The 12,498-nt window shown below is 49.9% G+C and overlaps 1 protein-coding gene across 1 annotated transcript in view; it reads right to left on the reverse strand.

Annotated features, from left to right (window-relative positions):
• Positions 1–4,411: 4,411 nt before the first annotated feature.
• The window catches only part of ASPH (aspartate beta-hydroxylase), a 53,418-nt gene continuing 45,331 nt past the window's right edge, over positions 4,412–12,498 (reverse strand). Inside the window, exons 13-16 of the mRNA XM_054394677.1 lie at positions 11,901–12,036; positions 11,255–11,346; positions 7,924–8,057; positions 4,412–4,721 (exon numbers count right to left, since the gene is read on the reverse strand). Coding sequence (XP_054250652.1) covers positions 4,571–4,721; positions 7,924–8,057; positions 11,255–11,346; positions 11,901–12,036 — 513 coding nt within the window. The 3' untranslated portion in view covers positions 4,412–4,570. The remainder of the gene's footprint in view (positions 4,722–7,923; positions 8,058–11,254; positions 11,347–11,900; positions 12,037–12,498) is intronic.

The raw sequence follows: 12,498 nt of genomic DNA on the forward strand, positions 1-12,498 counted from the left end.
ACCCCACAGAGCACACACACCACACACACATCCCTCCTGAGAACAAGTCCTTCATGTTTCTTGGCCAAGGAACAACTGCCACCAGCCACCTGTCCAGGCATCCAACCAAGAGACACTGAGACTCTGCTACTGAAGCAGGAGTCTGGGCCACATACAAAGAATTTGTTTCCTTTTTCTTTCTGTTTTCTTTGGATTTATGACACTAAAAGATTGGAAATGATGGGGCCGCATTCTCTGGTTAAAGAAATCAGAGTGTGTCACCAGTGCTCCTGAAGACTCCGGCTTCAGGATGGAAGGGGGGAAGCTCAGTCCTAGAGAAGCAAAGTTTAGAACCATAGAACTGCTGAGGCTGGGAGAGACCTTTGAGATCATCCCTGGAGATGGTCAAGAAATGCAGCATGGACATGGCATTGCAGGACATGGCTTAGTGGCCATGGTGGACTTAGGTCAGTGGTTGGACTTGATCTTAGAGGTCTTTTCCAACTGAAGCCATTCTACGATCAAGGCCAGCTGCTCACCCAGAGCTTGCAGTCCCAGCACTACAGCTAAGCCATTAAGGGTTAACCATTCAGGTTGAGGGTGTTTTAAAGAAAGGCAGCTGAAAACACCTCTCTGGCTCAGGAGGGCAGAACCAGCAGCATCCACAGTGCTCCAAGTTTTACAGAAGGAGTTTGCATCAAAAAATAGAGAGGAAAAAAAAAACAACCAACAAAGACTCAGTGCCAGCACGATGCCATTCAACAGGACACCTTGTGACCACCTCATCCTTGCTGCTCACAGAGGGTCACATTTCAGTACCTACCAAAAACAAATCCTCACTTATTGCAGCCCTGCTCACTCTGCCAGCTAAGTGGCAGGAGCTGTGCAAGGCAGCAGAGACAGGTGGTTTGAAATGCAATTATTTCAGTTTAATGATGCATTTTTCCACAGCAACCCAGGAGCCTGTTAGATCCATGTGTGTGTGAGGTGGGGGAGCAAGGGAGACCCATTGGACACATTCACCAGGGAGCAATGGTTTGGTTCAGATGGTTTCATGTAGGTGCCAACAGCAAAGGAAAGCTCTGCAGAGCCATTTCCCCCCCTTCCCTCCTGCAGGCAGTGGGAGGTGTAGCCAGCAGGGTTCCGCTGATTGCAGAGGCATGCTGAGAAGAAGGAAAACTTGCAGTTAACTACTGAGTACAAGCTTCTCCTAGAAGGAAACGTGAAGGGGCAGAGGAAGTGAAATGCCAAAGATCAGTTTGTTACCTCTCTGTTTGTTCCAGCTGCAAAGAGAGTCCCATCCCCTTCATTACAATGGAAAACAGATCAAAGAAATAAAAGCAACCTGGTTATCAAACTGCATGTGCAGTGACTTTATTGCCTACAACAGTCACAAACCACACCTTGAGTCTTCAGGTCAGTGGCCACACACTGACAATTTGCTAGAACAAGCAGCTGGCAACACCACATCAAAGGCAGCAGTGCAAACCATCCCTGTAAAGTGAGATGATAATGGGCACAAGAGCTCTCCCCCTGCCTCTGGAACCTCTACTAACTCCACAAGCACACAGGAGGGATCAAAATGTTCAAGTGGACACAGGCAGCCCCAAGAGGTTGACTAACAAAATCCTGTCTTTATCTACAACCACATTTGATGCTTGCACAGGGCAGAGAGGACTTCATGCCAGATGCTAATCAATACTCTTGGGACTCACCCCCTTGGTTTTGTGCAGCATAGCCTCACACAGACTGACCTCCTGCAGCACCATGTCATGGATACAAGGCCTGGCTTCTGTGACACAGAGCCAGCCTTTGAGGCAGTGGATGTCCCAGCAAGGCAGCACAGGAGTTAGAGAAGGAAGCAGAAGCTTGCAGGAACATACAATCATAGAATGGTTTTGCCTGGAAGAGAGCTTTAAAGATCAAGTCCAACCCTTAACCCAGCACTGCCAGCTCACCACTAACCCATGGCCCTCAGCACCACATCTACACAGCTTTGAAACCCCTGCAGGGATGGGGATTCCACCACTGCCCCAAGCAGCCTGGGCCAAAAACCCTTATGGGGAAGAAATTGTTCTGTGTCCTGGGGAAGAAACTGTTGTGTGTCCTGTGTCTAGTCTCAGTGTTATTTTTGATGCAGGCAACACATTCAAGCCCCAATCATCCTGGCTGTCTAAAAGTGACTCTTGATCAGAGAGGGCTGATCAGTCTAAGAGTCACAAAAAGGCAGTTAAAGTGCACCCCTCCAGGAGCTGGCTCCACTAACTGGTGGTACAAACCCACTGAGCATTAACCAATGCAGGTGACTCCTCAGTGTCTTCTGGATGATTAATCACAGAATAGGTTGGGTTGGAAGGGACCTTAAAGCTCATCTAGTTGGGCAGGGACACCTTCTACTAGACCAAGCTGCTCAGGGCCCTATCCAACCTGGCCTTGAACACCTCCAGGGAAGGGACAGGCATGAAGCCAAAGCAGTGGAGGCTGTGTGACCTCCATGCCTCCTTGCTTAGTGTTTGCCTCTCACAGGCCTCAGGAACGGTGCTGCTGCTCCTGAGGAGCCCTGAGCACCCCAGCACCACCTACCCCCACCCTGCTGGGTGCCAAACATCCACAGTGCAACCTCAGGTCTGTCTTGTTAGTGTTCTTAGAAGGTAAGGGGGTGGAGGGGGTTCCTGCACCTTGTAGTAGCCATTACACAGACCCCAAGGATCAGCCAACTGCTTCAACAGCCAACCAGGTTTGTCTCCTGAAAACAAAGCTTTTAACCACAAAGTCCATCCTGCATGGCAAGGACAGAGCACACTGCAAACAGTGCTGGGACAGGACCACTCCACACCTTTCAGGGCAAGGAGAACACCATGAGCTGAACTCAAGGATCCCTCCAGCACCCCATAGGCAGCTGGCAGCAGAAGTCAACTAAAGTTTAATAACCTGAAGCTCTTTGTTCTGCATTTTGGGCAGGAGACCAAGTCAGACCTTGTCCTCCTGCCCAAGGCACAAGAAATTCTTCATCTATATTTTTCTTCTGCTGAATGACCACCCAAGAGCAGCCTGGAAGCAGTCCCTGGCAGGGGGTGCCCCAGCCCCTTTGTGGCTGTCACAAGTGTTTGTAAGGACAGGAGAAGCAGCAGCAATCCACTGCACTCAAAGATCCCAGCCTACAGCAGTCACATTTGCTCAGCATCCTCCAACATCACATCACCCAGCTGGAAGGTGCCTGCTGACTAGGAGAACTATTGTGGTTCAGAAGAACAAAGCTTCACCAAGCAGCTGATCATGAAAGGTTCTGGTTGCAGCTCCAGGAAGGGAAGAGAATCAAGGCCATGCTTGGCAAGAGTGAAGTCTGTTCAGCTGTAGTGTTTTCCTTCTGCTGATAGCTTAGAGATGCACTTGAGGAGCTATTGCCCTTTAAAAAACAGTGGCTGGGTAAGGATTTGTTCGTGACTAGGCTAGAAAAATAGAGTTAGGTAGAAAAAATAATAACACAGAGCACAGAGGATCTGTTCACATTCTCCATGGCTGCTCAGAGAGGGCCACGTTGCATGCCTGAAGCAGCTGAGCCCACAGCTCCACCCTGCTCTGCAGAGCTGGCTGTGTGCAAGGCTCTGTGAAGAACTCCCAACTGCAGCCCAGATCAAAGCATTCCCAGATGGAGCACCCGGGCCAGGCAGGCTGGGGTGGTGCATTTCACACCAGCGAGGCACAGAGCTCTGCACCTTCCTCAGGCTGAAGCCTCAGCCCCAGAGCTCTCTGGTTGGCAAACTTGCAGCCACACAAAAACACCAACAGGTATCAGTGCTGTGTCAGTATGAAACAGAACAAAACATGGCTCTTTTTTGGCTATTTTCCTCCTTTTTTTCCCCCTTTCCTCTTTTTTTTTCCATTTTTTTCTCTTTTCCTCTTGTTTATGATTTTTTTAAATTTTCCTCTATTTTTTCTTATCCTCTTTACTTTTCCTCTTCCTCTTTTTCTTTTATTTTCTGCCTTTCCTCTTTATTTTCTCCTTTTCCTCTTTATTTTCTTCATTTCCTTTTTATTTCCTTCTTTTCCTCTTTATCTCCTTCTTTTCCTCTTTGTCTTTTTTCCTCTTTATTGCCTTTTTTCCTCTTTAATTGTCTTCTTTTCCTCTTAATTTTTTTCTTTAATTGTCCTTTCCTCTTTATTGTCTTCTTTTCCTCTTTAATTTTTATTTTCCTCTTTTTTTTCATTTTCCTTTTACATTTTTTTATCTTTTTTTAATCCATTTTCCTTTTTAAAAAAATTTTCTCTTTATTTTAATTTTCAAGAAATTTTCTCTTTTTTTTTTCATTTTCCTTTTTAAAAAAATTTTCTCTTCATTTTCATTTTCAAGAAATTTTCTCTCTTTTTTTTTTTCATTTTCCTTTTAAAAAAATTTTTCAATTTTTTTGGGGGTGGGTTTTTTTTTTTCCTTTTTAAATCAAGTCCTCTGTGAGCGCAGAGCGTCACATCCTTTGTACCTCTTCTAACCCTTATCAATGCTCATATCCTTTATATGCTGGAGAAATGTATCCCACTTGCACACTCCAGAGGGGTTAAAGCTTCTCTGCTGCAAGACCTCAGAAGGAAGCCCTTAAATAGCAGGCAGGGTTCTCCTCTCCTGGGCTGTCAGCTCAGGGTGCCACACGTCCACGATGAAAATCAGGCGAGAGGCTGCAGCATCCTGCCAGACTTCGTGTTCAAAAGAGTCATCAAAAATCAGAACTTTCCCTTCTTCCCAGGTCCTGCAATGTAAAAAAAAAAAAAAAAAATAAAAGAACAAAAAGCAGAGGCTTGAGTGGAGTGTTTGAAGCACTGTGGAGCTGGTAGCAGGCAAGCTGGCAGCAGCTCTGGAGCTGCTCTGTGATGTATGAGAATGATTCCAAGAGCCTGGGCTGCAGAGCCAGGGGTTCACTGCCCAACAGAAAGGATTCTGCAGCAGCTGAGTTTTAACTGAAATAAACTCCAGAAAGATCAGGCTCATGGACCTTCATACTGTGGAGGCTTTGTTTCCCCTCACTGAATCAGAATTGGGGATTGGAAGGGACCTCTGGAACTCACCCAGTCCAACCCCTGCTGAAGCAGGGCACCCACAGCAGCTTGCCCCAGATGGGAAGTGTACAATGGCCAAGGGGGGGTTGGAAGCTCTCCAGAGAAGGAGACTCCACAACCTCTCTGAGCAGCCTGCTCCAGGCCTCCAGCACCCTCACACCAAAGTTTCTCCTCCTGTTCAGGTGGAACCTCCTGGGTGCCATTTTGTGCCCACTCCCCCTTGTCCTGTCCCTGGGCACCACTGAGAAGAGTCAGGCCCCAGCCTCTTGCCCCCCACTCTATCTCTTGCTGAGCATTGCTCAGATCCCCTCTGGGGCTGCTCTTCTCCAGGCTCAGCAGCCCCAAGGCTCTCAGCCTTTGATCCTCACAGAGATGCTCCAGGGCCCTCAGCAGCTTTGCAGCCTCCCTTGGACTCTCTCCACTAGTTCCCTGTCTCTCCTGAGCTGGGAGTCCACAATACTCCAAATGTGGCCCCAGGGGGCAGAATAGAGAGGGGGAGAAGAACCTCCCTTGACCTGCTGGCCACACTCTCAATGCACTCTGCACAGCCATGACCATTCCCATTTAGAACCTTCATTAGTGATACACTTTGAATGTGTTGAGGCCCTATAAGCATGGGGAAGGTTTAATGCTGGTGTAGTCAATCAGCTTCCCTCAGCACATACCTGCTTGAGGAGGGATGGCAACTGAGAGCAGGACCAGCAATGTGGCCAGAGGGTTTGAAAACAAAGCACTGAACTCAGTCTGCCTCTTCCAAACATCAGCAGAGCAGAATTAGGCTCTGATCATGCTTCAGATTTCAGGGATGTTAACAGTCTTGGTCCCATAGATCCATTCAAAACACTGAGTCTAAAGATTGCTCTTCAGAAGAGTGGTTTTTAGGGGTCGCGTTTTTTGGGGGGGGGGGGGGGGGTTTATGAGTTGTGTTGTTGGTTTGGTTGGTTTTGTTGTTTTTTTTTTTTTTTCCCCAAGCCTGGAAAATCCTTCCTTGAAGAGCCTGAAAGCAGAACTCAGTTAAGGACAATAAAACCTCCAAGCAGGCAGATGAAGTAGCTTGAGAGGTTAGAGCCCAGGCTCTGGTGTTTGCATCACAAAGGGCTGGGCTGTTTTGCACAAGAAAGGAGAAGTCATAAAGCTGACAGAACTATTAGCCCCTTTGGAAGAGATGACATTAGCATGCCAAGAAGTGTTTTCTAGAAGCCTTCCTGGTGTGAGAAACCTCACAGGGGGACCACAGGGATGGTTTTATTCTGCTCTGGTGCTCAGCCACTTTGGGCTGGTGACTCCATCACCGTTCCAGGTGAGATCTTGGACTGGTTTCTGCATGAAGCTGGAACTCTGCACCTCAAAACAGGATCACCTTGCCTGAGAGAGATGCTCACTTTGGATAACCAGATGTGATTTACAGTATCCAGCACTTCAAGGGGGCTACAGGAAGCTGGTGATGGAATGAGGGGAATGGATTGAAGCTGGAACAGGACAGATTTAGACTGGATATTAGGAAGAAATTATTTCCAGTGAGGGTGGGGAGATGCTGGAACAGGTTGCCCAGGGAGGTTGTGGATGTCCCTTCCCTGGAGGTGTTCAAGGCCAGACTGGATGAGGCCTTGAGGGACTTGGTCTAGTGGGTTGGGACTGGGTGACCTTCCAGGTCCCTTCCAACCTAAACCAATCTGTGTTTCCCCTACCATTTTTTGTGCACTGTGCCCTACACTTCACAGAGCTGGAGCTTCACAATGGCTCAGTGACCTCCAGTAGCTGTAGCTGTTCAACATTGAGGTGAAGCAGCTCCCAACAGCTGCAAAAAGGCTCCCCTGTAAGTGCAGGAACCATCTTCTCATCACCAGCTGAGTTGTGCTGTGATAGTGCCCCTCTAAACACTGCTCTGGGTGGCACAGAGGTAAGCAACCACAAAACTCTCCCTGTTTCTGCTGGACAGGAGGCCAGGCAAGCCCTGTGACCTACACCACACCTCCCGTGTGAAACCACTGCTTTGAACCACCAGAAGGAAGGGAGGATGGCCAGGGCAGGATTTCCTCCTGGCACCATTCCCTTCCCCAGGAGTTCCTCACCTCCCCTTTGATGGGGGATGGGATGTACAGACCCCCTTCTTTGTCAGCTGGAGGAACACTTTCAGTGCTTTCATGGAAAGCCTCAACTCTGCCTCTGAATGCAGAGCCCTTGCCAAGAGCAACTAAACCAAACACATTCCAGCCCAGGCTGCAGTCAGCTCCTGAATGTTTTGCATTTCAAATGAAAGAGTTTGATGCATGAGGCTGAGCCAGGTTGAGGAGCCTGGACAATGAGGTGCTCTGTCTGCAGTTCCTCCACTCCTGACTCTGAGGGAGTGCTGCTAACAAGGGGGAGGTCACTGAGTTCATTTTCCACAGGACTGCCCTTTCATAGGATCACAGAACAGTTTTGGTTGGAAAAGACCTCTCAGATCATCAAGACCCCTGCCAGGTCACCACCCAACCATGTCCCTCAGCACCACATCTGCACAGCTTTGAAAGCCCCACAGGGATGGAGACTCCACCACTGCCCTGGGCAGCCTGTTCCAGGCCTTGACAACCCTTTCCATGAAGAAATTGTTCCTCATGTCCAACCTAAACCTCCCGTGGGGCCACTTGAGGCTGCTTCCTCTTGTCTTTATCTCTTGTTCACTAGAAGAAGAGCCCAACCCCCACCTGGCTCCAGCCTTTTTGTCTCCATAAGCTCCTGGGGCCTTGTTTGAGAACTGATACTGAGATGTTTGCACCCAGAGCTTAAACAGCACACACCCCACCTCCTGACCAGCAAAGCACACCATGGTTTGGTCTTCCATTGCATGCAGTGCCAGCCCTTTTCCAGCCTGGAGGAAGCAGGGCAGGAGAGGCCCCCAGGAGCCCCCCATACCTGTTGTGCTGGGCACAGCGGATCCTGCAGCCCTCCTTGGGGATCACCAAGCCCAAGTGCATCCGCAGCCGGCAGTTGGTGGGTCCTGTGTGGGGCCAGACGTGGGTCCCTGGGTGCATGACTGAGTATTTGATCTGCAAGAGAGAGGCAGGGCTGCAACACCTTCAGCTGCACCACCACTCTGAGAGCCTCAGGCCCTCATTGCATCTCCTCTCTGCTGCTGCTGGGTGGGAAAGAGCAATGGGACCTCTTGTTAAGATTCTCAGCAACAGCTGCGCTTTCTCACACCCCTGGAGGCACTGAGAACCACCAAACCCAAGTCTTGGGGGGTGGCTCTGCCTCCAGGGGAAAGTGCAGGGTCTTCATCTTGCCCAAAAGAACCACATTTCAACCTGAAAACAACCATCTCCTGTCTACAGTCAGCAGAGTGTCTTCTTCCCTAAGGAAAGCTCACAGCCACTTGTCATTTAGGAGGATGGACCACAGCAGGGTCCAAACCCAAGCCTTGTGGGGTGGGTTTGAACCAAGGGGAAAGTGCAGGGTCTTCATTTTACCCAAAAGCAGCAGCAGGATTCATATTTCAACCTGAAAAGAATGACCTCTTGTCTACAGTCAGCAGAGTGTCCTCTTCCCTAAGGAAAGCTCACAGCCACTTGTCATTTAGGAGGATGGACCACAGCAGGGACAAAGCTGAGCCATTCAGGCTCTGCTCAGACGACAACATGGCTGTGAAGGTCACTGTCAGCCTTGAGCAGCCAGGAGATGGTGGAGCTGAAGGTCATGAGAGGAGGGAGAAAGGCAAAAAGCAGGACTGCCACCTACAGCTGCAGGAGAGCAGACTTGGGCACCGTGAGGGCTCTGCAGGGAAAACTCCCATGGGATACAGTGCTGGAGGGAAGAAAGGTTGAGGACAACTGGTTGATCTTTAGGGTTCACCTCATCCAAGCTCCCAGCCATGTGCAGAGAGCATGGTGACCCAGGCAACACTCAAGCACTACACAGGAGGTAGAAGCAGCATTTGGTCACCCAGGAAGGCTGTAAGAGACTCTGAGCATGCCAGGGATGAGGTTAGGGAAGTCAGAGCTCTCCCAGTGGTGAATCTGGAGGTGGAAGGGAAGGACAAGAAGAAAGTTTCTGCAAGGACATCAGCAGTAAAAGGAAGCCTGTGGGGGAAACATGGACACATGGGGCTGCTGCTCTGTGTGGCAGGAGATCTGATGGCAAAGGACATGGAAAAGGCTGAGGAACTGTTTGCCAGCTTTGCCTCAGCCTTTGCTGGTATAACTGACCTGCAGGCATCTCAGAGAGTGGAAAAGATTGGAGCCAAGATGACCTCTTCAGTGGGGAAGGATCAGGTTAGGAACATTTACACTAACCACCAGCCTGCTCAGTGGGTCCTGAGGGGATCCACCCATGAGTGCTGTTATGAGCCCCCTCTCAATCACCTTTGAGAGGTGATGGCAACCAGCAGAAGTGTCTGAGAATTGCCAGAAAGCAAATGTTCCTGACTCCAAGAAGGGCAGGGAAGAAGATCTGAGGCACTACAGGCTAGGCAGTGTCACCTGGATTCACCTGGGAATGTGGTGGAGCAAATAATGCTGGGAACCACTTCCAAACACATGAAGGAAAAGGAGATGACTGGGAGCAATCAGCTTGGGTTTGTGAAAGGGAGGTTGTACTTCAGGAGCTGTCTGTGGGGAGAGGATGGATGAAGGATGAGTGGATGCTGTTCATCCCAGCTTTAGTAAGACCTCCAACACCACCAGAAACATCCTCAGTGACAAACTGATGACACAGAAGTGGGGTGAGCTGAGTGGGGAGGACTGAAAACTGGCACCTCAGCCAGGATCAAAGAGTTGAGCCCAGAGGCACAAAGTCCAGCTGGAGACCACTCAGATGAGGTACTGGGGCTCAGTGCTGGGCTCAGGACCAGGGCTCAGTACTGGGTCCAACACTGCTTAATGACTCAGGGGAAGGGACAGAGAGCATCAGCCTCTGCAAGCTTGCAGGTGATAGAAGATTGGAGAGGAGTGGCTGACAAACTACTTTCTTTTGCTGCCACTCCTAGGGACCTTGGCAGGCTGGAGAAAGGAGCAAACAGGAAGCTTGTGACATTCAGTGAAGAGAATGGTGAAGTGCTGCACCTGGGAGGAATAATTCCAGGTACCAATACAGGCTGGCAGACAGCTGCCTGGAAAGCAGCTTCCCAGCAAAGGACTGTGAGGCCCTCACAGACAACAGCTGGAAGATGAGTGCTGGCTCAGTGTGTCCTTGCAGCAAAGAACACCAACAGCCTCCAGGGCTGTGTGAGGGAGAGCTTCGGCAGCAGGTTAAGGGAGGTGACTCTCTGCCTCTACTCAGAGTTGCTGAGATGTGGCCAAGCTCTGGCACAGGCTGCCCAGGGAAGCAGTGGAGTCACCATCCCTTGAGGTGTTCAAAACATGAGCACTCTGGGCCATGGTTCAGTGGCCTGGTGGTGCTGGGCTGGACTCAGGGAGTCTGGGACTCTGTCTCGAGTGCTGAGTCCATTCCAGTGCCACCTACCATGAGGGACACATGGACATAGTGGAGCAAGGCCAGTGAAGGGCTGTAGAGGTGACCAAGGGATTGAAGCACCTGGCACACACGAGGGCAAGCTGAGAGAGCTGGGACTGCTCAGGGAGGGGATGTGATCAGAGCAGATCAATACCTGGTGGGAGCAGTGCAGAGGCCGCGGGCAGGCTCTTCGCAGCGGTGTGCAGTGAAAGACAAAGAGGCAATGGACACAGAGTGAATTCACACACAACAGAACATGGCTGTGCTGGACACTGCACCTGGGGGCTGCCCAGAGGGGCTGCAGAGTCTCTGTCCTTAGGGGCACTCACAGAGTCCTGAGCAAGCTGCTCTAGTTCCTCACCCTTGGAGCACAGTGTCAGATTCGGTGATCTCCAAAAGCCTCTTCCCACCTCAGCCTGTCTGTGATTGTACGGCCACCCAGCAGACACCAAGGGCTGGGTTAGAAGTGTCTGCATCTGAGAAATCTGCACAGCTGGCTGGGCTAGGGCACCTTTGGTCAGTCTTAGGGTCTAAGGGGTTGCCTGATCTCCAGCTGTAAGCAGAATCAGCAGCAGACAGCATGAGTCTGACTCCTCAGCTGTTGCCACCACCTGAGAGTTTGTCTTACCAGCAGCTTCTCATGACAGCAAGAGATCAGCTCCAGTGGTCCTGGTGAACACAGGTGCTTGAGGCACCATCACACAGAGCAAGGTCATGCATCCCTCTGTACACATTCCTCAGGATCATCTGCTCCCAGCATTAGGAATTTGCAAAGATGAAGGAATTTTCCAGTTACCTGCCCTCTTCTGCAGCCAGTAGCTTCTGGGAACCTTTCCAACAAGGCACAAGTTTTTGGCACACTTTTACAGGCATTCTCATTTTTCCTTCCTGGAGAAAACAAGGGACAGAACACAGGGGAGAGCAGTGAGTGAACATTCCCTTCTTTGCTGCTTTGCAGAAGGGTAGCAAAGCTCTCTGAGAGCTGAGTAAATGTTGAAGGCCAGGCTGGATGAGGCCTTGAGCAACCTGGGCTACTGGGAGGTGTTCCTGCTCATGGTAGGGAGGTTGGAACTGGATGATCTTTAAGGTCCCTTCCAACCCAAACCATTCTGTGATTCTGTAACACTGAGGATGTGCCTACTCCCCTGTTCCCATCTTCCCTCCAGCTGCTCTGTGCTCTGCCTTACCAGGCAAAGTGTTGCCAGCCTTGCCAGGAGGGGAGTGTTACCCACAAGGGATTCTTGGAAGTGCTGAGACAACATAGTTGAGAACAAAGAACTCTTATTCACTGCTGCAGAGCTCCCAGATGATCTTTTATCCATTGCCTCCTTCTGGAGGTTGAAAAACAGTTGAGGGGAAGATGGTGTTGCTGCTCCTTCTTATGCTGCATTAGCCTGAGACACTGGAAAGGGGGAAAAGACAGGAAAGAGAGGAAGTTTTACCTTGTTGCCACAGGGTGAACTGGCTCCAGTCTCCTTTCTCTCGCAGGTTCTCATCTTCAGGCAGGAAGAAGTTGCTTTTTTTATCCATCACAGCAAGGCCCTCATCCCGAATCAGCTTCCAGTTCTTCTCCAGGGACTGGTGGGAGAGCTGTGTTACTGCACTGGGAGGTTGCTGCATTTGCTTTCAGCACTGCTTTCATTTTCCCCTGCCAGTATTAACTCTTGTTTTGTTTGTTGTTAATTTTAAAAGCACTAAAGCCAAGTGTTCATCATCATTGTCAAGATCCTTTATATTCACACTCCCTTCTGACACATTAAGGCAGGGAAAAAAAAAACCAACTTCCACAGCATCCCTCAGGTTCAATTACATCAGGATCATAAAATTTCAATAATCCCCAGCCCCTCTGCAGACTCAGCCTTACCTTGCCTTGCCTTTTGATTAGCTGAAGGGCTCTTTAACAGATCACTTTGTACAGCAAGCTAGCAAAAGAGAACTGATCTGCTCAAAGTCAGGACCTGGGAGCTCTCCTGTGCCTAGGAAACCACCTGGAACTCCAGGCAAGAGCAGAGCATTGTGGTTCAGAGAGGACAAATGTAA

The sequence above is a fragment of the Indicator indicator genome, chromosome 31 (genome assembly GCF_027791375.1).
Source record: "Indicator indicator isolate 239-I01 chromosome 31, UM_Iind_1.1, whole genome shotgun sequence".
NCBI lineage: Eukaryota > Metazoa > Chordata > Aves > Piciformes > Indicatoridae > Indicator > Indicator indicator.